The 25655-nt window shown below is 41.2% G+C and overlaps 1 protein-coding gene across 14 annotated transcripts in view; it reads left to right on the top strand.

The window, feature by feature from the left end:
- Trio (trio Rho guanine nucleotide exchange factor) overlaps positions 1-25655 on the top strand; it is a 374802-nt gene that overhangs the window by 133684 nt on the left and 215463 nt on the right. For 12 of the 14 annotated variants that reach the window (XR_002818831.1, XM_004644739.1, XM_023704920.1 and 9 more), the window contains 2 exons: positions 12168-12242; positions 18772-18886. Coding sequence is in view for 13 of the 14 variants with exons in the window: in XM_023704918.1 (XP_023560686.1) it covers positions 12168-12242; positions 18772-18886 (190 nt within the window). In the remaining variant the exon portion in view is untranslated. Of the gene's footprint in view, positions 1-333; positions 339-3200; positions 3205-6249; positions 6263-12167; positions 12243-18771; positions 18887-25655 lie in introns of those variants that run through there. The other 2 variants (XM_023704923.1, XM_023704924.1) reach the window with 2 other exon arrangements.

Genomic DNA, 25655 nt, shown 5'->3' with positions numbered 1-25655 from the left:
TGTGTGTGTGTGTGTGTGTGTGTGTGTGTGTGTGTGTGTGTGTGTTTTGGTACTGGTGACCGAACTCAGAACCTTGATACTTGCCAGGCAGGCACTTATGCCACTGAGCTATTTCCCCAGCCCTTTCAGTCTTCTTTGTAATTTCTAAAATTTTGTATTAGAAATTCAGTAAAAGGTAAATAACTGAGGCCTATTTGCTGGCATTTTTTTCCTGCTTGGAAATGGAGATAGGGAAGGATACCAACATCTTTTGAATATGAGCAAAATAAAATATTTTCACCTTGGAGGCAACAGGTTCTTAAGGGCATAGTTTGCTTGCATTGATGTCTCTTGAGGCAGTTGAACAGGTATGGTGTCTATGTGTAACCACTTTTGGCCCTGTCCCTTGGGTAGGAAGCTACTACCTAGCAGCATGGCTTCAGGGCTAATGTATTTGTTGAGCAATCATATCTTGTTAAGGTAAGAACATCTCAGTTATGTTTCTTGTTACTGAGACAAAATACCCAAAATCAAATTTAAAGGAGGAAATGTTTATTTGCCTCACAGTTTGTAGAGGTTTCAGTTCATAGTCAGGTGATTCCAAGGCGGGATGGTGTAGCAGAGGGGCATCATAGAAGAGAAAGAGTCCTTGGTATAGAAAACTGCAAGCAATGAAAAGCATGTCAGGAGAGTAGCTGCCTTTCTGTCAGGTGGTAAAGTCAGTCCTGGGCTACATGCCCTTAGGCAGGAGCAGTCACATGCAGGGGCTGGGTGGGCCTTCTCATCACCCACACTCTGCACTATCCCAAACCAATCAAGGGGCTAATTTAGTAATCACACACCTTAATCCCAGCATCACACACTTAGATCTAGGGAACATCTAGATGCGGGCTGTAACTGAAGGCTCTGGATGACAGCCTTCAATGTAAAAGGTTTAGCCTTAAAAAAATTACGAAACATCGCCTTTTCCTTTTTTTGAGTTGTTTTTGACGCAAAGGTAATAGAATTGCTTCCATTAGGTTTTTTATATTGTTCTGGCATCTTTTGGCTAGTAAAGAGCAAAAGGATAATACTTGGCAGGCTTCAGCAGGGTCTTCACAGTCCTCAGATGTACCAGAAGTCACATTAAGGAAACAGGAACACAATAGTCAAGGCAAAGCAGGATGTCTGTAGTAACTTAGGCAAACTAGTTCTATTTACATTTACAGTGTGGGTTCCTTATGGTTAAAATGCCACACTTTATTTTTTTCTACACTATTTATTGTGACCATATTATTTAGATTACATATTGCTTACTTTCAGTCCTTACAGGAAGAGTTTCCAATCCTGTTTCTAGAGTGGTGTGGACTGCCCTTTGGTCTGTCAAGCACTTACATTGATACAGTGTCTTTGTGACAAAAGTAATGCTTTTAAATAAATTTGTCTAGCTAGTTGCAGCAATATCTACATCCTTTATAAATAACATTAACACATATTTGTAAGATATTTATTTTTTTCGTTAGTCTTTGGCTTGTACATTGTTAAGGCCATTGTTTTGTCTAGTACATTTTTTGTCTTAGTGTATAAATTTCTTAAAACCAAGAATGTGCCACATTTGTGGGCAAAATCTTTAGGCCTTAGGAAAGCACTATGTTTACGTCATTTATGATTATCCAATGAGTAAAACAGAAATTTTGGGGAATAGTATTGGGAATTGAACCCAAGACCTTCACCCTGAGCACATCCTTCTCCCTGTATTTAATGTGTATGTATGTGTGTACATGTGTATACATATATACATGTGTGTATATGTGTGTGTGTCTTAGTTGCCTTGTTACTGGGATGCATATAACACCTGACACCCATAACTTAAAGCAGAGGTTTATTTTGGCTTGCAATTTGTGAAGGTTTCAGTCCTTAGTTGGCTGGTTCCAAGGCAGGGCTGTGTGGCAAAGGGGCATGGTAGAGGAGGAATAAGTCAAGATGTGGCAGGCAGGAAGCAGCAATAAATGAGGGAGGAAGATGATATACGCTCTTCAGGCCATGCCCCCCGTGGCCCACCTTTTCCCCACCAGGATTCACCTTTCAACATCATATCTAGCTATAAACCAATCAGTAAACTAATCTGGTGATGAAAAATCATATCTCCACGATCCAGTCACTTCCCCCAGAGCCCCACCCATGATCTTATGCAGCTTCAGGGAGACATCTAGTTATAAACCATGACAGGATGGATGCATGTATTTATTGACAGGGTCCTCCTAAGTCACTGAGTTGCCCATGCTGGGCTAGAATTTGTGATTCTCCTACCTAGCCTCCCAGAGTACTAGAATTACAGATGTCCGCCACCATACTTGGCTTAAAAACATAATTTGAAGCTATATGGAGGGACTAGCTGGTGAAATGTTCTGCCAAATTCTTCGGTGTTATTAAAAATAGGTCTTTCTAGTGAGCTTCATGTTGGAATTAAATCCATGATTATTGAGGTTATTGGAATAAATTTTCATTTTTCCTTTAAAGTTTGATGTTTCTGACATTTATTTTTTGTGATTTACTAATAAGGATAAATAAGTTAATTGAGGTTTCTGGAAGTGGAGCTGATCTATATAGCATAGTGTTATTTTTGCTGAATACATTAGGAGAAACCTTGATAGTTGATACATATATGCAGATATGATGATTCTAATGTGTATTTTCATTTAGAAATAGTAATTGGTCATTCGAATTAATTTTTTAGCCATGTAAGACTTTCATCCTTGATTTACGCTTCCCCAAGGATGACTGGTTTCTTGAAGGGAGAAGGGATTGACCGGCACTGGTGGTTGAGCCTTGAGTGAGCACCTGGGCAGGGTTGTGGGTGGCTCCAAGAACTTGGACTCACTAGAGTAGGGGATATTGATATGGACATAACCTGGAGTAACCCAAATTTTAAACCCCAATCTGGATTCAGGAATTGAGTCCTTTTATCTTCTAGAAATTTGAAGGTGACTGAAAGCCTTGGCAGAGCCAGAGTATCTCCTTCATACTCATACTACCAAGGCAAGATGTGTGAACCATGCAGATGTCTTGGGAGGTCATTATTTGTGACACATGGCACTTCGATAGGATTAACTTGTGTGTTCAGTTCACATAACATAAAATAGAGCCATGTGTATTCATCAGGCTGCTTGAAGTCTTACCTGGCCATCTGACAATGAAGAAACTGAGATAACCTGTTTGTGTTGATATACAGAAGAAAGAAGTTTGGTTTTGAGTTGTGTGGAGTTGGCATGGCTTGTTGATTGCCTCGTGCCTTGGCTACTTAAAGGACCTCATATTAAAGGACAGGCAGCCCTCAGTTCTTGGGGGTAAACACTGCTGACTGCAGAGAAGCAGTACTACAAGGCCTACAGTGCTTCCTGCCTCCCAGAGCCTGATTCCCTTGCACACCTTCCCCACAAAGCAGCCTGCTCTTGCCATCAGAGAAGTTAATGAGAGTTAAAACAGAAAATAACTTTTTACTTACACTGTAAAAATTTCAAAGTAAAACTTCTATTTTACTTTAAAATATGAGCTGAGATTGCATAAACATAATTCTTTATACTAGTTCATTTGTAAATACAGTAAAGAATGTGGTCACTTTAGCTGCTTGACAGTTTGTGAGCTGGGTGGCAGCTTCCAAATTGTGGCCAGCTCACTGGCACTAGATGGACACTGCCCAGCATTGTGCACCACTGTGTATCACGTGAATTTGCCAACTCTTGGGACCGTTGTATGTTATAGGGTATCAGTTGGATCTGAGGTTCTCACTCAGCCCTGGCACTCTGTTTGGTACACAGCGGGATATAACAGTCCCTCCCACGGGGAGCTCTCCAGCTCACGGGACAGTGATCAGTATTTTAGGTAATTGCCCTGCTGAGTGGTCAGGGTTTGGGTGCTGTGGAATGCAGAATGGAGGTATCTGAACTAGCAGTGGGGTGCTTAGGGAAGGTGAAAAGGGGTGTTTTAGGCTGGTGGAGGAGCACTGCATGTGGAAGGAAGTTCATTGGTGAAGAAATGGCCATGTGACCAGCATCTAATTGGGATTCCTGGTATGAGTATTCTTGGGACAAGTGTGATTTTAATTCGTTCACCTACAGTGAACCAATGAGGCTGTAGAAGGACTTTGTGCCCTGTCATAGGGTTAGGACTTAGAGGGCACTAAGCAGCCATTGAAAGATTTAGAGGTGGGTAGGAATGATTACATGCGTATGTTAGAAGCAGGATTCTGAGGAGAGTGGCAGGATTAGAGGGAATTTTGAATATTGATTAGGAGATTACTTGAACAGCCCATAAGAGGGATATATTAGCCAGAAGGGTGGGGGAGACTCAGAGTCTACAGAACTCCTACCCTCACTGAAGTGGAAGGTGAAAGACAGGGTGGAGGGCATGGGGAAGCCCAAGTTCCTGGTTTGGACTTGGGGTATATTGTTGTGGAGCTGGGATGCTCGCAGTGGGGAGCCAGTTTCCTAGAGAGGTTGAACTCAGAGTGAAACAGTCCCGAGGAGCGGGCTAGCCTATTGGCGTGCAGTGCTGCCGCCTTTAGGATGCCTCTTTGTTCCAGTCAGTGATGGACAATTTCCTGCCTGTCAGTCAGGCATCACGGTTTCCCTCCACTCTTTGTTCTTTCTCAGGAACATTTTACGTTTTTGTTTGGCATGCTGTTGGCTTTGTCTGGAGTGTTTGTGCTTCTCTAGTTTGCCCCCTCATGGAATGCCTGTTTCTTCCACACATGTACAAATCCTTCATCTGATGGGCTATCTCCTATTCTTAATTCTGTGGTGCTGTTTTTTCCAGATCAAGTGTATGTACCAGAGAACTGACCACCCACATGTGTTGCTTTCCCAAACCAAGTTCACCAAGTGCCTTGAATTGTATTTTATCCACAAACCACCATGAGAATTTAATCTGTATATAGTGAAAAGTTTTTTTATATCATGGGTTTATACCACTTCTCCATAGTTGAAATTCCCTTAGCTCCTCTATTCCTTATGTAGTAATCAAAAAGATAATTGTAGAGAAGAAAAGAAGTAGGATTATAATGTCATTTCCAGAACCATCTAATGGGATTTGCATTAAAAATTATGTGGAAATTGAATTTTTCTCTTACAGAGGGCAAGGATACAAAGATGTTTGAAATAGTAGATGTAATGATTAGATAATGTTTCTTGTAGCCATCAAACTTGGTTGACTTGATAGAAATTATTTAGCATAGTGTTCAGGGTGTATTAGTTGTACCCCTATGGTTCATTTGACACAAACTAAATGTCTGCATAGTTTTCCCAGTAGACCTCAGGTGTGAAGCAAGGATCTGATGTAGGTTGGCTTCTCACACACTTGGCTGTGTGTGTGTGGGTTTTTTTTTTGTGTGTGTGTGTGTGTGTACACACATGTTTGTAGATTAGGGTAGAGTTCCAAAATATAGCCTGGAGGAACTCACCACAGAGGTGAGACTTTATAGGTGTGTACATACACACACAACCCTTGTTCTTTCTTTTTCTGGCATTAGGCAACCATTGAGTACATTTTCTCTTCATAGCTTTGTTCTGTTCTCTCCCTGGGTGTTGTAAGGATGAAGGACACATCCAAGCGTATGGTTCTTTCTTGAGTTTTGAGATTTATACCCTGATTGTATATTTATGTAAGAATGATGTGAACATTGAATTGATGTGGGGTTTTATATATAAGTAAAAAGCTACCTGATTTAGCTTTTTTCCTTGCTTAAATATGTTCATAGAGCATTCATGCTAGTTACAGTGCTCCTTTCCTATGCATCATGAGTGTAGATGCTTACACAACTAAAACCCTTGATGGCACAAATCTGCCTCGCTGCACCGAGTGAAAGCCTGCAGGCTCTGCAGTGAAGTGGCTGCCCGGAGAGGGTGACGTCATCTTCCTCTGTGCTTGAGCATGCTGATCCTGGGCAGCGCGGGCTGTGCTGGGAGCTAGTACACAGAGATTTATCGTCCTGCTCTTTGTGCTTGGGAATGCGTGTGCTCTCCAAGTTTCTTCTAAATTACTCAATTTAGTAACCATCACAAGACTCAATACTGATGGAAATCTTGTTGTGTAGTTTGTCGTAAAATACTGCCATGTTATTGCATTTTTATTAATGCCGTAACTTGCTATTTTAAGTGTAGGATTTTTTTTTTCAGTCTTTTCCACAGACAGTTTTCTCATTTGGTAAATACTAAAGTGGAATGGCTGGCAGGCAGATGAGACCTTCGAAAGTGGCTGAGAATCCGTGTGTCTTGTGGGCCGGCTGTGTTTTGGGGAGGTGAAGCAGGTACTTCAGATCAAGGCACGGTCTCAATTTCTCAGCTGCTCAAATGATCAAGAAATAACACTTATTTCTAATATTGTTTTTACTTTTAAAAAGAATCCCATTTGACTAATTAGAGGATTATGCAAAATTTCAAGTTACTAGGATTTACCAGAGGTCTTGGGAAACATGAGATTTTACAAAGTGAATCTGTGTTTTAATTCTAAAATTTTAAAACATTTTTAAACCAAGTTGATTAATTTCACCTCAGTTTTATTCTTGACACTTATGAAAAATAGTATAGGAATATAGTGTACTGTGTGAAAGCTTTTGGTCATTATGGAGTATTTCCATGGCTTTTTTTTTTCTTTCTTTCTTTCTTTTTTTTTTTTTTTTTTTTCTTAAAAGAACAAAAAGAGATTGGATTGTTCTTTTCTATTTGTTTGGTGTGTAAAACCTGTTGACATGGAAGTCAGTATGTGCACATTTTGGTCATCAGTGAGTAGCTTAGAAAGATATTTGCAACAGTAGCAACATAGCACCTCCTTACTACTGGGGAGGTGGTCTTGGGATATAAAAATGAATAATTGATTTTACCAGTAGGGTATTAGATAGTTGACATTCCAGATTGTTGATTGAATGGAATGATTTTCCAGTGTTGAATGATAATTTGTGGAATATTTCCCCTGAGGGCAGGGCAATTCATTTTTCTTTTACAGATATGAGTCATACTATGATTGAAAACTAAATTACATAGAGCTTATATTTTACAAATGGAAAATAGAAAGGGTTAAGTATTGGGGTGCTTAATGAGAATTCAGCTGGATAAGTTGGCTCATTTTTTCTTTTATTGATTTTTCATATTTTAGGGTACCCTGTGGTTGCTCCTGTCCTAGACCTTGGGAGGCCCATCCTCTAGCATATTGGGTGATGGGGGGAGGGGTACAGAGAACTACTGTGTGTCTGATGAGTGCCATAGCCCAAATAGCAACTTAAAAAGTATAACCTAGGGGCTGGGGAGATGGCTCAGTAGAATAAGTGCTTCCCTGGCAAGCATAAGGGTGTGAGTTCAATCCCCGGTTCCGCCAAAAAAAAAAAAAAGTATAGCTTCAAGTCACTGAGCACTATTCACATATCTAATTTTAGTTACTGTCTATAGAATCTGATTTTTATCCCAAGCTGGTTTTTCCTTTCAACAAATACTAGTGTTCAGCTCTGGAATAGTGCAGATTTTATATGAACATTCTGAATGTACTTGGTTTAGACTGGGTTCGAAAGAGTAGTTGCGGCCTGCCTTTTAGCACTCCCTCCCTCCTCTCCGGAGAAACCTCCACGGAACCTGTCTGGTGTGGGGCCCTGGTGCCTAGGGCTGGCACACCATTAAAATTAGACTTCTTCATCTCAGGTAATGAAATGTCATTTAAATTTAACAAGAATTGTGGTGAGAATCCAGCCTGTCTTTGTGCGTGCTTTACTAAGAATTCCATGTAATTCTAAAATTATTCAATTTAAAAGATGAGTACAAGTAAATGTTCCCGAATGCAGACTGTTTATTTGTATTATATCCTTTCAAGTTGCTGCTCTTTTTTCTACCCCTTTCTGTTTCTCCTCTTCTAATTTTTACCACCACCACCCCGCCCCTTTTTTGCGACATCTTGTTTGTGGCATCAGGATACCCCTATGATGGTACAAAGCAGTGAAAATGTTGCTGACTCCCAGTCTGTGGCACACGAACGAGATCTGGGAACGCTGAAACATCTTTGGAAATTGCATTTACTGTTCTTTAACCTCTCAGAGATTGTGGGAAGTGAGTGTGCTTCCAGGTGACATCCTTTAAGTGCAGCAAATGATTGTTCCTAGACTCCAGGAAGAGTCTAGGAACCACATCCAAATAAATGCACAAATAAAGAAAACTTTAGAGGTCATATCTCCTGTATAATCTTGAACCACTGGAATAGCACATAACCTCCCCCTCCCCCCCCCACCTTATTTGGTACTAAGACTCAAACTTAGGACCTTGTGTGTTTGTCAGGCAGGCACTGACAAAAAATGGAAATGAGATTTAAGATAATATTAAAGTCACCACTATAATAACTACAAATTATTTCTATGGCGAGTGTCATATTTCTGTCCTCTTTATTTTCTTCTCTTTTCTGCTCTGAGCTATATCAGGTTTTGTTTTGTTTTTTGTTTTAATGTGTTTAGTACAGGGTCTCACTATGTAGATTGAACTCAGTGAGTCTCCTGTTTTCAGCCTTCCAAGTGCTGGGATTAAAGGGGCACGCCACCACACGCAGTCTCATTCGCTGTCTCAGTGCTCCGTGGGGGTGGGGCCAGCATGGCACACTGGGGAGTGAACCCCTGCCACTGTGCTTTGCCTAAGCAGGTGCTTTAGTCTTCTGAGCTATCTGGCCAGCCCTTACTATCAGTATTTTTAATTTTGAAAATATTTTTTATAGCTGCACGTTTTGTTTTCATAAATGTCTCACCAGGGTGTGGAATAGATACGACTTTTTGATCTGAAGAAATTTCATGGTTAAGTTCTGCCTGCTTTTTAATGAAAACTACATGCTATATTTAAGGCAGTTTTAGTATTTGTATGTTCTGAGTCATTTATTTCATGTGTTTTTTAAAAAATGGAAATGAGATTTAAGATAATATTAAAGTAACCACTTAATAATTTATTTCTATGGTTAGTTTCATATTTCTTTCCTCTTTATTTTCTTTTCTAGAAGCTGTACTTGAAAATGTTAATAAAAATAAACCTTTTCTATGACGTATTCAACAATATTTTGTTGCAAAACTGGTTAGGATTTATACTCTGCCCTATGTTTGGTGTGCACATATATTACTATAGAAGCACATACCTTTCCACATCAGTTTGTTGTTGATCCCTGTGTTTTTCTTTTGTGCATCTTATTTAATTTGAAGGAGAAACTGAAGGACTAATAGGCTTAAGTAACCACAGCTCTAAGTACACGATGATAAGGTCAGGTGGGAGTAAGCCTTGGCTCATAATGAAGAATAGAAAGTTGAGATTTTTGTTTTGTTTTCTGCACCATTCTCAAATCTGTACAACATTCTTTCTTTGAGTAGCCAGGCATATGACAGCTCTGACTCTGTCATCCACCCCATCCTGGGTAAAGTAAATAAATGTGATTCAGCAAGTTAGCAGTTGTCAAGATGCTTGGGATGATGACTTCAGTCACACAGTCTTTTTGTGAGCGATCAGCCCTGGGGTAGAGTTGGCAGTTTTGGGTGAGCATCGTGTGATGGGAAGTGTGGCTCTGTTTCTGTAGTGCAGAGCCCAGGACCATAATTGTGGATTTCTCTTGGCTGGGACCCAGGACACGGTGGACATCGGCTTGTGGAAATGGTAGTGTGCTTGCACTCTCCTACCTGAGTGATCAGAGGAACATTTCTTGTCAAATACCGTAGGTTGGTACCTGTAGCCAAAGCTTAATCCTTCCTAGTATTGTTTGTTGCGTGATCTGCCTGCCACATGTGCTTAAGTCAGTGGTGGCAAACCTGTGGCACACATGCCACACTGTGTTTCCCTGGAAGCCCTAAAGGAGGCATCATCACTGTCATAGTCTTCTCGCCCCAGGGGCTGGAGAGATAGCTCAGTGTCACAAGTGTCTGCCCGGCAAGTGCAAGGTCCTGAGTTTGACCCCCAGTACCGAAAGAAAAAAGAAAAAAACAGAAGGGTAGTCTCCTGGCCCCTTGTGCCACTTCTTCTGAAACTCATAATCAGCCTTGTTTTAAAGCAATTTATAAACTTTTTCTTTGAGAGCTGCTGTGGGGCTTGTTTCTTCTTGTGTTTGCTCCTATGCCATGAGTCCACCGATGGAATCAAGGTGGAATCAGGCTTTGTCGATACATTCAATGAATTACAATGATTGACAGGGAATTGTTCTGAGGAGATTAGATTGCATCCGTTCAAGAGTTTGGAGTTTGTAGGGAACCTGGGGATGAAATTGGAGAACTCTTGGCATGGATGTTTTTCATTCTATAAAATAGCCACTGTTTCAAAAGCTTGGTGGGTTGCCAGCACAAAGCATGGAACATTGGAAAGGAAAGTGGCATGGTGATTTGGGACCTGGGCTCTTGTCAGGCCATCTGTAACTGACTGGAGAGTGTTAGCTTTCTTGGATCCTCAGCAGGGTATGTTGGTTGCAAAGCTTGTGGTGACAGTCACTGTCATGGTTAAATCCCATTAAACTGGGTCTGTGTAAATGTGTAAGTGTGCTGTGGGACAGGCTGGTTTACTTAAACATATCAGAAAGCATTTAATTTATTCATTGCATCTGTGAATGATGTGTTGTAGAGATTGAATGATGTTATCTCTCCCATAGATGCTTATTTTTCTGTTTATTTGCTTGTGTGTCAGGCATCTAATTTGATTGGACCCAAGTTGCAAATTTTGGCTCCTTTGCAGTAGATAGCAAATCAGATCTATAATGCTGAGCAGGACCAAGGGAAACTTGCCCTACACACATGGGGCTCAGTGGAAAGCTGGGGATTTGGGCCACATCAGTACCTAGTATCTGGGGCAACTTAGCTCTTTTCGAAGCTTTCTCTTGCTTGTTTCAGTTGCTTGATGGGGGGGGGCACATTTGCTTCACGGTGGTCTGGGGAAGACAGACAGACAGACAGAGACAGAGAGAAACAGAGAGATAGGAAGAGAATGCATATGAATCTTAACTTGTTTAGCAGCCCCACAGGGCTGTTTTCAGGCTAATGGCCGTGATAAAGAGAAGTGGACTCAGTGCAGTTCCCTTTTTCTCCAAGAGCATCTCTCTGTTTTGACCACTCTCCAATGCCTTGAGAAAGTATTTATAGTTTTCCAAGGTCAGGGCTGGTCCGACAGGCATATTCATTTACTTCTCCTACTTCTCTTGCTTTCTATTGCAAGTATATATCTATTGCAAGTATCTAATATTCTGGATGATTTTTCTACACTGTTTGACAAAAACAGAAAAGTGGTATGAAGAAGCAGTTTTTAATTTTTTTGTAGAGATAATTCTGCTAGTAGTAATGTTAGTTACTAGTCTTAATGAATATTCCTCAGTTTAAATAACCTCTGTTTGACATTTTCACCAGAATATCATAAGATAAGATTATGAGTATAAACGTTTTGACCCCAAATTCCCAAGTAGGCCTCTATTCTGGTGAGCTGGGCTGGACATGTTTGGCCTGCAAGACTTCATTTGCTGCGATAGATGTTAGCTTGTCCTAAATTGCCTGCTGTGTGCTTCATTTTTGCAAAATACTCACACAGCTTTCAGAGGTATTGGAGAACAAGAGTTGGTTTTAACTGAGAATGATCTTAGCCACTTTGGAAGCTGGAGCACCCCTGGGCCACCTCGCCATGTCACCCACTGACGTTCCTCACGGGGCAGGACCCAGAAAGCCTGGAAGGAGTGTACAGAGAGGGTGTGGCAGCCTCTCTGCTATTTATAATCTCTCTGCTAGGCCAGGGCTTCCTTTGAAGCAGTTGTTGGTCTCAGTGAAAGAGGAGACATGGAGCTCCCCCTAGAGGGATTCGTGTACCACAAATACTTTTTATAAAGCAACGTCACCCTTCTCTTTGCTAGTATTGAAATTAATTTACAAGATTAAAGTGAAGATTTGATAAATGGGACCAATTTCTTATTCTGGGTTTTGGAGACCACATTTTTATTGCTGGAAATGGCTGGGTCTTTGGGACATGAGTCTTTGAATGTGCATGCAGTTCATTATTCAAGCTTAATACAAAACAAAACATGATTGTACCCTGCTTTTCATAGAATGTGAATGGTCTTGTGTGATGGTGTTTCTTAAGTTGATTTAATGAAGTGAAAAAGCTGCAGTGTTGGCATTGGATAGAGTGGGTTTTAAATGTCAGTCAAGCAACCCAGTAATATAATTTTCTCCTTGTATATTTCAGGGTTTCGAAAAAACGATGAAATGAAAGCTATGGATGTTTTGCCAATTCTGAAAGAAAAAGTAGCATACCTTTCAGGTAAGGTCTAACTTTTCAAGCTGTTTTCTTTAACTACTCTGACATAACACCACAATTTGACGTTCTAAACTAGCTGACCTGCCATACTCATAAAAACATTGGTATTCCAGCAGATTTTTAAAAAAATATATTTGATACAGGGTCTCACTATGCAGCATGTACTCAGTGATTCTCCTATTTTCAGCCTCCCCAAGGCTAGGATTACAAGCATGCGCCACCATGCCAGGTCACGGTGGCTGGCTCAGTGTGCCTGGGGGCAAGGCATCGTGGCATGTGGTGCCAGGATTTGAACCCCAGTCCCTGCGCTTGCCTAAGCAGGCGTTTAGTCAGCTGCGCTATCTCACCGGCCCTCGGCAGATGTTTAACTGTTTTATTCTTTAACATTTTCTCTGAGAAGTTGCTGCCTGTTGCATTTCTTCTGTCCAGCAGGCACACCAGAAGCTAGGTAGCACTGGTCATCAAAAAATGTTTGCCTGTCATTTAGCAAACATTTGACTAGTTTGCCTTAAGCAAGGAAGTAAAATAAACTGATTTTTTAATCCATTTACCTCAGCAAAAATAAAGGGAGTATGTTTGTAGATGTGTCCTGAAATTCTGTAGTACTTGTGTGTGTTGTCCTCCCCTTGAGATCCCTTTCTTTGGGGATCTGTGGCCCTGGAATTACTGGAATCTCTGTCATAGAATGTGCAGTGCTGTTGATTGCTGACAGCAGAGTCTCAGCTTCCCCATAACTGTCTCTGGGGTCCCACCTTCTGCTGCTTGGAGATAAACTGGGTGTCCCTGGGCTGTGTGGCACCTGTCTACTCTCTCTTCTGCACCCAGAGTCAGCTTTCAGCCCCTTTTCACTTTATTCTTGGTTTCTCCTTCCAGCATGAACAGAGCAGCAACAGAGTATCTTACCTTTTAGGCCCCACTTCACTTGTTACAAAGCAAAGGTCTGTAAGGCTTCACCGCTCCATTTCAGCAGGCAGTGCCTCTGTAGCTGATCACATAGTCCTGAATGCCTTTCTCTTGATACATTTTTATCTCAAACAGGTGTACAATGCTGATCTGAGTATCCTCTTGAATACATTTCATTCTTAATTTATAACACTGCTGGCTGCTTTTTTGGGAAGGGGCATCTTGGGTCCTCTTTCAGTATGTGTTTTTGGTCTATATTTAGGATAAAACTTCCTAAGGTGCTTTTGACAATCTTGGTTTGTGTTTGTCATGTTCAGTATTATTTCTTGGTCCCCAGTAAAGACTGATGATTTTGTAGGAACAAATCTATTTCACAATGCATTTGGAAGGTTAATAGAAGAATACAGGAGTACATATGAGAGCAAGGTGCTTTAAGTTGTTGGGGATTTTAAACACACAAACTCCGTTGAAATACACTGAGTTTTAAAAGTGTCATTTACTCATGTATTATTGACTATAATACTGCATATTTCTGTGAGGACTCCTACCTGTTTCATGAAGTCCTGGTTTTCTAGTTTACAGACTTTGAAGTTAATTCTACTTAGATGTAATAGAGACATCAATGATGAAAGCTTACAGAAAGCCAGTTCCTCAAGGTCCTGTCTTCTCTTCCCATCCCTGTGCACTCAGCCAAGGACTGGAAGTTGAAGGGGACCTGCACCCTAACCATATCTCCAGCCCTTTTTAATTTTTTTATTTTGAGACAGGGTCTTAGGCTGGGTATCTAAGTTACTTTGTTGTCGATGGGACAGAATACCTGCCATCTAAACTTTAAAGAACAAGTTTTATTTTGGCTCACAGTTTCTAGAGGATTCAGTCCCTAGTTCACTGGCTCTAAGGCAGAAGGGCATGCTAGAATGGTCTGGCAGAAAACAGCTACTCACCCCATGGCAGCAGGAAGTAGGGAGAAAGGGAGGATGCAGGGTCAAGAATACACCCTTCTAGTGCTCAAACCCAGGAGCCCACCTCCATCCAACTCCACCTCCTAACAGCACATTCAGCTGCTGATCCCATGTGAGGAGGAGTCCACAGATAAGCACAGCGCTCCATGGTCCAGTCACCTTCCCTGTATATGAGACTTTGGGGACATTTTAGATCTAAACTGTATGCTGGGCTTGAGCTTTGAGTGTTCACTCCTTAGTCTCTCAGAGTGCTGAGGGCAGGCATGTGCCACCGTGCCCAACTCAGTTATTGCAGGTTCATCCGTCTCTTACATGGACAGCGTCTGGGGCCAGAGCAAGAGCTGGCTCCACTCCCCTATCTCAAGACCTTTGCACGCTTTTTTTTTTTTTTAAATTAAACATAGAGATAGATATATAAGGACAGGTGGATGGTTTAGATTGGTGGCTTTTATTTGTATTTATTCTTTTACTAGGAAGTTAGTACAGCATTTATTATCAGGTGACATTTTTACCCAATTATAGTCAAAACTAAAATTCTACTTTTTAACTCATCAAAGAAATAAAACCAGGGCTCTTCCTGACTTAGTCATGTATCTTTAATTTTAAATTCTGTAAGTTAGATCTCTTCTGTGGGCAGCAACAGTTTGCAGTCATTACACATGTGTGGAATTTTAAACATTCGTTCCGGCAGAAAGTGCGTCTGCTGTGAGAGCAGAGTGCCCTCGCTCACACTGCGGCAGTGTCTCCAATTTAGGGCCAGACCTGGCCTGCTGCGCTCTGTGAGCTCCTTGCTGGTTGTCTTAGGATCATTATTAACTGATGTAGAAGAGGAAGAAGGGGAGAAAAAAAAAATAAATTTAAGACAAATTGATTATTTGTATTGTGGGTTTTTAAAAGTTCCAAAGAATGGGGGCTGGGGAGATAGCTCAGTGGAATAAGTGCTTGCCTGGCAAGCAGAAGGTCCTGAATGTGATCCCTGGCAGGCACCACCAAAATAAATTCCAAAGGATGGTAATATAATACTATTGTTAATTGCCTAATCTGGTTTTGAAATTCTGTACCATTTTTATTGTTTTATGTTGCTTTGTTTTTGTCTTGTCTTTGTTTTTGTTATTTGTTTTTGTTTTCTTCTCTTTAAAATAAAATGTAAAAAAATAAAGTTCTGAAGAACAAAAGAATGCTCGTAATTTTGTCTCTGACCTGATTTTTTTATTAAGTAATACAATTTACATATCACTAAGTCAGCCTTTTTAAAATGTGTGATTTTAAAGGCCTTTGTAGACTCACAAGTCTGTGGAACTATCACTGCGAATTCCAGGTGGCTCTTGCTGTTGCCATGGTTCTGAGCTTGAACGCAGGCCTTCATGGTAGCTAGACAGGGTCCCTCTGCTGATCACAGCCCCAGCCCTCGTCTGATGCCAAGACATTTCATTGCCTCCTGAAGAATCTCACACTCATTTCTGCTGCCCTCAACTCAGGCGGCTCCTAATCTTTCTATTTTGACCTTATGGAATATTTATAAAAATTCCATGTGAATGACTTTTAGTAATCAAAATGTAGACTAGAAAGGGCTTTTGCAAAAGTAGGCCAAAAAAAAAAAAAAAAAAAATTATTCTAAAACTTACTTATTAGTTAAAAAAATCTATAAAAATCCAGATAGGATTCCTTGGGCTTAAATATTTTTAATCCTTGGTCTCATCTCCAGATATTCTAAAAATACTCACTGTACTGAAGTAAGATAACATTCTTCTTCCACCATTGAGGGTGGAGTAAATGAAGTTAAATGGCATATCTAACTTCATGCTTAAGGTCGAGAGTGCTATGCTTCCAATGTCCTTGCCAAGTTCCGGGGTTAACAGTGTGATGGGATATAGAGCAGGCCTCAGGAAGTGAAGGGGTGAAGACCTTGGCGTCAGAGGCTTGGTGCTTGCCCTTCCACCACAGCATTCCTCTCCTCCCCAGACAGCCTCACCTGCCGGCTCCTTGGTCCTGGACTTCGTGCTTCCAGAAGTATGAGAGAATACATTTCTGTTCTGTGTAAATTACTTGGTGTGTGGTGTTCTGTAATAGCAGCACAGATGGAGTAAGAGAATTAGTAAATGAAGTGTTCTGAGGTTCATGTTTAAGTCATTTATATGCACATTGTCTTCCCTTGTGTGTGGTTTCAATTACCTGTGGCCATCAGTGATTGAAAATGTTAGTATCTTACTGATTTTTTCTAGAGAGATTGGCCACATACAAAAAATATTCATTATAGTATGTTGCTATAGTTCTAGTTATTATTCTTCACTTCTTATGCCTAATTTGTAAATTAAACATTATTATAAGTTTTTATCTATAGGAAGAAACTCTGTGTACGGTGGAGTGCGCATGGTTTGTCCTGCTTGTGGTGTGGGATGTACAGTGAGGTCATGGGGTGCTCCCCTCTTGGGGAGGGGTCTACCATCATGGCATCTCACCTGCTACTTACAGCCCCGATGGTAGGTTTGGCCCTTAAAGAAGTTCACAAACACCAAAACTGAGACGATGTGCCTTTTAAAATAAGTTTTTTATTGTAAAAGGTTTTAATACCCAAGTGGAAAGAGAATAGTGTAGCAAATTTCCCATAGTTCAAAAGTCTTATTTCATATATGTTCGTATTCCTCCCCTGCCTTTATTCTGGATAATTTTGCAATAAATTCCAGATGTCATATCATTTTGTTTATAAACATCTACTATGTATCTCTAAAAGTTGATTTTTAAAAAACTGAACCATAAATAGACCTAAAAAATGGAATTATAGATCTTTAATATAAAGAACAAATGGTAGTTGGTGGAGACAGCTGGCCTTCAGGTTCTTTCTTGCTATTTTTGTTTTTTCTCTTTACCTTCATTAGGTAAGGAAATTTGAATGTTTTCTTACAGATTTTTCTACATTCTAGATATTGTGGGTTGTATCCCTTAGTGGTCACTTATTCTGTTTCTCATTTCATTTTTCCTGAAGGCAAAAAGTTAAATCTTGAGATCTGGTTAGGTTTAGCTTGGATTTTTATATGGAGGAAGGCAGAAATATTTGGTGGGAAATGTTGATTCTGTGGGGGGATTTATTAGACGAGTAGAGCTGCCCTATTTTTACTATGTTAACCATTTCATTGATGACTGAGATGTGTTGGCATCTGTATATAGTATGATTCCTACTGAATACTTGAACTGTTAGGTTATAAATAATTTAGGACTTTTTAAAGATCACATGACTGCATAGCACATGTGGATCATTTTAAGTATTCACAATCAGAATTGTTTTAAACATGTGAGTGACTATCCAAGAAACTGTAAAACATTGCTAAAATTCATTGTAAAAATACCAGCTTCATCTGTTATATATTGTTTTGATCTTTCTAACATGAAGTCATCTTTCGTTTTTTTCTTGTTTGCTTTTTAATTTTACCTTGCCGATGATTTTTGGTGCATAAAATATAATTAAGAGACTTGCATATTGTGACTTGAAGAAGTTTAAAATCGTCTGAAGAGACATAATCAGAGTTATAAAACTAAATGAAGTATCTGCTTGAGAAGGTTAAATTTTCCTTCTCTAGTTTCCTGATAATCTTGACAGAAGTAATGAACTAAATATAATTTCACCAAAGTGTCTGTGATACAAGGCTGGCTTCATTGAGAATATATATATATATATATATATATATATATATATCCCTCCTGTCTGTTGAGTCAGAGTCAGATTTGGATTTGTATTAGGGTATGAGGTAGTGTATCTCAATCTAGTTCCTCTTTAAAAGTCTTGTATGCAGAAAACAAAAAAAAAAAAAAAAAAAGGAGGAGGGGGAGGAGGAGGGGAAGGAAGAGGAAGAGAGGCTGAGATAGCTCAGCAGTCTAAAGCGCCTGCTTAGACAAGCACACAGGGTCTGCAGTTTGATCTTCCTGCACCACATGCCATGCCAGCCCCCCCCCGTGAGATGAGCTGGCCACCAAATAAAACAGTCTTCTATGCCTATCTGTTTTGGGTATACAGCTTTGTGTAAATGGTTGGTAAATCTTGGCCACTGGTGGTCAGATGCTATCTATCCCAAATTATGTAGGGTGGTCATCAGCATCAAAAAACTTCCTTTTTTCATATTTATTTATTTTATTATTTTTTTGCGGAAGCGGGGATTGAACTCAGGCCCTTACTCACCAGGCAAGTGCTTATTCTACTGAGGCATCTCCCTGGCCCCTAAAACTTCCTTTTTTCATTCCTTTCAAGGCTGAAAACCCATTCTGGTTGGTAGAAAAGAGGCAGTTTAGAATGCAGGGAAGGGAAGGAAGAGTAGCGGGCAAGAGAGAGGTTGCCAATATGAATGAATCACATGTGCATGAGAACGTTTGTCTCTCCAAACATTAAAGGGAGGAGTTTCTTCTAACAGTAAAAGACAAGGCCTGCTGTAGTAACTTTTATTTGCCCTTCAAAACCTGGGCCATTTCTTCTGATTCCTGTGAGCGGATGGAGTAGCTGCTCTGTGTCTCAGGTGACACAGAGACTTGGGTTTCGCAGGATCCTTCCTGACTTTGTGGTGTGTTTAGGTATTGTTTTGATGAGTGAATAGATGGTAATGTTGGACTTGGGATGGCATAGAGTGAGTCCTTTCTGATGTTGGCTTTTTTCTAAGTGTTTCCAATGTTTGCTTTTTTAGGTGGTAGAGATAAACGTGGGGGTCCCATTTTAACATTTCCAGCCCGCAGCAATCATGACAGAATACGACAAGAGGATCTCAGGAGACTAATTTCATATCTAGCCTGCATTCCTAGGTAAGTTGTGGTAGTTTGTGACCTGTTACTCTTTTCATAAACCTGGGAGATACAGCACTAGATATACTCTTTAGAAAACAGCAGAATGATAGCTGAATACCCAGGAGACGAAGTATAAAATTAAGGCCACGACTTTTCTCCTTATTTCTAAAATCTGGCCATTGTTGTCTTGTGTAAAACATTCTAAAACCAGAGATAAGAAACAGACATTTTGTTTTGAAGAGCTATATGTGTTGACTGTGAATTTAGGATACCCAGCAGTGTTTTTTAAGGTCCCAGGCACCTGAGAAAGAAATCAGACAAAGCCACCATTGATAAGTGATTACACTGCTCAGAGACAGGGAGCTCAATGGCCTGACATTGGGTCTTGTGAGTATGTGTTTCTGCCTCAAGATGAGCTTTTGTTCCATTCCTCTTTGGTAAAGTGAGGAAGCATTTCCTGAGTGTATAATTTATGGTATGTAAAAGAAAATCTGGTCATGGTAGGGGATAGAGAATTTGTAATTTTAAGTGACTTGTTATGCTGAGAATCATGTAAGATGGTCAATAATGATAAAATTGGTTTTCAAAGGTCAAAGTAAATGTAGTAGGCCAACAGAGTATGTGGTTTGCTACAATCTTAGCCCGTTTGAATTGAGGCCAACCAAGGACCACAGCTGTGCACTTTGGCATCAGATGCAGCAGCTGGTAAAGGATTTGACCTCCTGAAGACCTTCTTAGATTTTTCTGTTAGGCTATCTTTCATGGGAAGAATCTCTGTTGCCAGCCTTCCTTATGTATTATTTGGAAAATATTTTCCCCTTCCTCTTATTCTGGTACTTTCTTGGACTGTTTAACTGTTGAAATCATAGGTTTGGAAAAGGGTTTAAAGGTTATCTACTACTCACTATGATTTATAAGTAACAAGATACTCTATAGATATGATTTACTGAGTTCTTAGTTGCTAGGTTCTGTACTGATGATGGAAAAATGAATAGGAAAATACAAAAAACGACATAAAGCTGATACCTTTTCCCAACAAAAGTGGTACTGTATTTGGCTCTTGGTTTAATTAAAAGCTAAAGTTGTGCCTGGGACATGTAGCTCAGTGGCACCATACCTGCATAGCTGGTACACTAGGCCTTGAGCTCCATTCCTAGCACCACAGTGAGTAGATGAATGAAGTTGCACTTGGGGTTCACCTAGGACTTTAAAGGTAGTCACATAATCCAAATACTAAATAAAATTTTAGTGCCAACTGGTTTTGAAATCTGTGTTGACAATATGTATAAAAGTTAATTTTCCTTTCATTAATATCCAGTGACCAATTCAAATGCATTTTGAATCATCCAGATGACCTACTTTAAAAAAAAGGACTAGATAGGATTATTTTGCTGAATTCACGCACGTATATTTAAATGAGAATGCAATACCCATCTCTGACAAAACTAAACAAAAAAAAGGGATATAAATGAAGGGTCATTTTGTATCTGTATATACAAAATAGTTAGGATAAATATACAGCTACTTTCTCTTAATTCAATGAGAAGAAAGATTTATACTAATAGTGCTTGGACAGGATATCATATCTGCATCTTGTACTATGAATAAGCACTACGAAGACAACAATATGCAATTTATTAACTATTGAAATTGTCCTGCTAATTGGTTTTGAAACTGTTTCATTGCTATGTGTTTCTCAATAAAATGAATTTAAAAAAAAAAAAAAAAGCAAAACTTCATGGAACATTGTAAGCATCCCCCAGAGAAAATAGTTCAGTGAATACCCATATACATAATTATCACCCAGCTTTAACATTTGTTAGATTTTGCTAATCTTGTTTTTCTCTAATTTTTCCCTTGGGCTATTTATTTAGCAGAACTGGGCATTGAACTCAGGCCCTTGTGCTTGCCAGGGAAGTGCTTACTCTACTGAGCTATTTTCCCCCCACACCCCTTGGGCTATTTTATGACAAACACCGTACACTCATGAAAGTGTATGGTGACACTGTACCTGCTGCACACTGACTTCATTCCCTTGATTTGCTTTTGTATTTAGCAGTCCAAGTGGCAAGAAATGTCTTTTTTGGGGCCCTTGGTTATAGAGTAATGAAATAAGTTAAATTTGTAAGTGATAAATTTGTGAAAGAACATGGGGAGAGATTTGTAGTTTCCCAAATACAGAGGAGTGGCCACAGCAGAGTCCCCTGTGACCTGCTGTGGTGTCGTGCAGGCTGTACGGCTTCAAGGGCTCAGCGGCAGGAGTCCATTAGGTTTCAGCCAGACAGTAGGATCAGGAAACGTATCACCGAATTAATGGCATTTAATTTGTAAGGCTGGTCATTTTTTGTTACAGTTTTGTAGTTGCTTACACCCAGCTTCCCTATGTCTCTGTGTTGCGGCAAGTCTGATACTGCCAACCCTGCCTGTTATTCTTACCTGCTTCTGAGGTTTGAAGGCAGACAGAGCAGCACTCACTCTGTCATCTCAAAGAAGTTTTCTGGCAGGTAAAGCCAGAGCCTCAGAATCAGACTGGCCTGGGACAAGTTCTCTGTGTATCTTGGGATTATTTGGATGATTGAGTGAAGTTTTTTTTATGTATCTAGCACAGTACCTTAGAACTAGTATGGTAATTTTTCTACTTTCATATTTGCTTTTTATCTTCAGTCATATCCCTTTTGCAATGCTTTCTTTTATTTTTATTTTTTTTATTGTTTTAGGGAAGGGTCTACAGGGTCTCACTACTACATTAGACTCACAGTAATCTGCCTGTTTACAGCCTCCCAAGAGCTGGGATTACAGGCACACGCCACCACACCCAGTCTTAATTGCCATCTCCCCGCGCCAGGGCCAGCATGGCAAGCCTGGGGATCAAACCCCCAGCCCGTGGGCCTGCTTGCAGGCATGTTAATCTGCTGAGTGATTTGGCCGGCCCTGCTATGCTTTCTAGATGCAGATCATATAGATTTATTCTACATGCCTTCTTGACTGTCTGTGTCCTACAGTTGAACATAAATTTGACCGGAGGAGCTAGCAGTGGCTTGAGTGCTGGCTCACTAACAGTCTGGATGCATCATGTTAGTCTGTGTTGGAATTAGGACTTCTAGGTAGTTGTTGCTCTTGCTCTTTACATTATATTTATACTAACTGTGCTCAAGAACATTTTGCTGGGCTGGCCAAATAGCTCAGCAGATTAAAGCGCCTGCAAGCAGGTGCAGGGGCTGGAGGTTCGATCCCCAGGCCTGCCATGCCAGCCCAACCCCTGGGGCATGCTGAGACAGCAGTTGAGCCTGGGTGTGGTGGTGCGCACCTGTAATCCCAGCTCTTGGGAGGCTGTAAACAGGTGTATCACTACGAGTTCGATCTAGTAGTGAGACCCTAAACACCCTGTAGACCCTTCCCTAAAATACAGAAAAAGAACATTTTGACTTCTTTAGAATGTTCTATTCTAAATAAATTGACAAACCACTCTGACTCCATTATCGCTAGTGAAATAATGTGGTGATCATTACTTGATTCCTTTACATACATTTCTACCTAGAAGTCATCGTCATCCAGAAATGACAAAAGTACAGTTTTCTTTTTAGAGATTTGTGTTAAGGGCACTTAGTTTTACCTAAATTCTCTGTATGTGTAATATGGAGCCTCTAGTTAAAACTGCTCACATACCTGATTAATAAGGCACATTTTCCGAAAAGCAGGGTCTGTCGTCAAGGTAGCAGGACTTTGAGAGACCTGCTCCTGCTGGCCGCTACACATGTTCATTCAGTGCTCTTGGTTGCAGCTGGATTTGAGGATGTTTCCAAGTCACTATTCTAATGAAAGCCACTTATAAGGTAATAACAGCAGATGCACTGAAAAGCTGTGCACTCCCAGCCCAGTCCTGTGCTGTCTGCATTGCTTGGGGTGCTGCTAGGTAGTAGGGGAGGAAGAATAGTTAATCCTCCTGTAAACTGCAAGCACAGCGCACCCTTTAGCTTTGTTGTTCTCTGGCTTTTTCCATTTGAAACTGGAATTATTAGGGTTCCTCTTAAGCCTCCATGAAGTGGAGGCACTTTGTAGTTTAGATGAACACTGCATGAGACTATGTTAAGTGAAAGATTCTGCAAGAGACTTTATCTTGGTGTGTGGTGAAGACTTAACACTTAAGATGTAGTGTGCCAGACAGCATCTAATAAAACCAATAAAGTACATTGCTCCGGCTTGCCAGCCTTTCATCTGTGGCAGTCGTATCTGTAGATCTACCCCAGCAGGGCTTTAGGCTTCCTCCGAAAGCATCCTCCTGTGCTCTGGCTGCGCTCACCCCATTATCTCTGGAAATATGAAGTTTCTAGAAACAAAGCCTTGCGGGATTGCCAACCTGTAAGAAGGTCCAGGACCTGGATGCTTAATTTCTGTGGCTGGGAAGAACTCAGGAGACCTGTGCCTCTAGTTTTATGGATGAGGCCAGAAAACAGAGCTGGTTTTGTCGGTGATGTTTTACCACAACTATGGCTGGGTCCTGCTTGGCATGCTCAGTGATGGCAAGCGTGCAAGGAGCGCTGGAGCTGGTGCTAGCTCATCTGCAGTTCGTATTCAGGTGGAGGCTAGCCAGATGCCACGTCATTCATTCCTTAAGCACAGTGGTGGTGAACCTTGAGAGACCAAGTGCCAAGTCACAACCCAAAACCTACTTATCGCAAACTGCCAACATTACAATTAAATCTGAATGTTGAGGTTTTAGTTTAGAAGAATACTGAGGTGTTAGTTTAGAACCAAACAACTCTATTAACATCTTTGGTCTTAAGGAGAAAATGCAATAATGTGGGCCATAGGTCCACCCCCACTGCCTCAGCATCTTCAGCATTCGGATGATAGCTCAGCTTGAGGCTGAGCCTCTCTTCATGGCCTGGAACAGTATCTTCTCAGGACTGCAGGCAGGTTCTACTGCTGCGTCACAGGCACTTCTGGAGTATTTATAGAACACACCCTCGTACACTGATGTGTTTGTCATATGTTCTTTCCATCTGTGAAGCTGTGGATGCCAGTTACTCTGATAATGTGTATCAAGATAAGAAAGAAAATGGAATGGAAGAGGGTGTGGGAAGGGCAAACAGTAGGGGAACAAAGCAGTGTGAGGCCATAAAATTGGTTTTAAATTTGATTTTGATTATTTTTTAAGCTTTTTTACACCAGTGATGATAATTTGTTTTCTGAGTTTTCAGATGAGACTTTTTTTAAAAAGAGAATTATGAGGCAGAAATATATCCAATGTCTTTCCCATCATCCCGGCACGTTTTCATTGGGTGAGAACCTCAGCAGTCCATTGCGTACTCATCAGGCCTTGGATGTATTTCCAGGCCCTTGCTGGCAGCCACTACCTCCTTAATATCTGCTGCTGGTATCAGGAGTCAGCCCAGAGAGCTGGGGATCGCCTTGTAATAGTGAGGATTACAGTGGGTCCTTAGCAACAGACACTGGGCAGCCAACACCCTACATGTATCCTGGAAGTTACAGGGTAGTAAGCCCATGCTTAAGGATACCTTAGCTCTTGTTTGTTCTTTAATGGAGATGTGCATTTCCTATGCACTTAGGTTGAAATTTAGTAAAATTCAAAGTTAACTGGCTTTCTTCTCTCCTTCCCTTTCTCCATCTCTCCTTTCTCCCATTTCTCCTTTTCTGTGCCCTTCTCTCCTTCTCTGAGACCTTCTTGATACAAGGGCTCATTGTATTGCCCAGGAAGGTCTTCAGCTCCTGGGTTCAAGCAGTCACCCCCCTCAGTGCTGGGACCAGAAGCGTATGTCGTGGCACCCAGCTGAAACTGGCTTTTTGTTTGTTTAACTGCCAAGAAACTGGAGAGGAACAATACAGTGACTCCTGGCATGACATTAATTTGTGCCAGGGGCCAGCATTTGTATGCATCACCGCTTTAGCACTTTGTGATACCAGACCACTACAAAACTAGGTTTTTCCCATAGAGCCTGCCAGTAGGGTGCTGGGAATCTTCAGGAAGAATGGTAGATACTTGGGGAGCTTTTCAGATGTCTTGAGGACCTGGAATAGGGCAAAGGGAACAAAAGGGCCCATAGGAAAACTCTCAGTGTTACCAGCCCTGCTGGAGGAAGTAACAGAGCTTGTGGTTCTGGGAGTCCTGGGAACTACTGTCCCTACCTCTGTAGGCCATCATGGGTTTGTATCCACGGTCCTTCTAAGGTACCTTTGTTTATAGTGGCTATTTAATGGATGAGTATATGCAATCACTAAAGGCAAGAGAAATGGACACAGTGGCGGTTTTCCTTCTGAAGATAAGACAGAATGCAAAACCATAAATACAGAATTAAAATTCTGAAGGTGTTTAAAGTTGAACCATGTGGCTGTTGCTGATGTTCATGTGTTCTGTTCTCTGATGATGCCAAGGAGGGTGAGGCAGTGCTCCCCAGGGAGCTGCCCAGGAGGAGGGTGAGGCTGTGCTCCCCAGGGAGCTGCACAGGAGGAGGGTGAGGCAGTGCTGCCCAGGCAGCTGCACAGGAGGAGGGTGAGGCAGTGCTCCCCAGGGAGCTGCCCAGGAGGAGGGTGAGGCAGTGCTCCCCAGGGAGCTGCCCAGGAGGAGGGTGAGGCAGTGTTCCCCAGGGAGCTGCACAGGAGGAGGGTGAGGCAGTGCTGCCCAGGGAGCTGCACAGAAGCATGAGGCAGTGCTGCCCAGGGAGCTGCTCAGGAGGAGGGTGAGGCAGTGCTCCCCAGGGAGCTGCACAGGAGAAGGGTGAGGCAGTGCTGCCCAGGCAGCTGCCCAGGAGGAAGGTGAGGCAGTGCT

The sequence above is a fragment of the Octodon degus genome, unplaced genomic scaffold, assembly GCF_000260255.1.
Source record: "Octodon degus isolate 3935 unplaced genomic scaffold, OctDeg1.0 scaffold00207, whole genome shotgun sequence".
In the NCBI taxonomy this organism is placed as follows: Eukaryota; Metazoa; Chordata; class Mammalia; order Rodentia; family Octodontidae; genus Octodon; species Octodon degus.
Note: the sequence above shows the minus strand (reverse complement) of the source record. Positions and strands in the feature narration are given on the sequence as shown.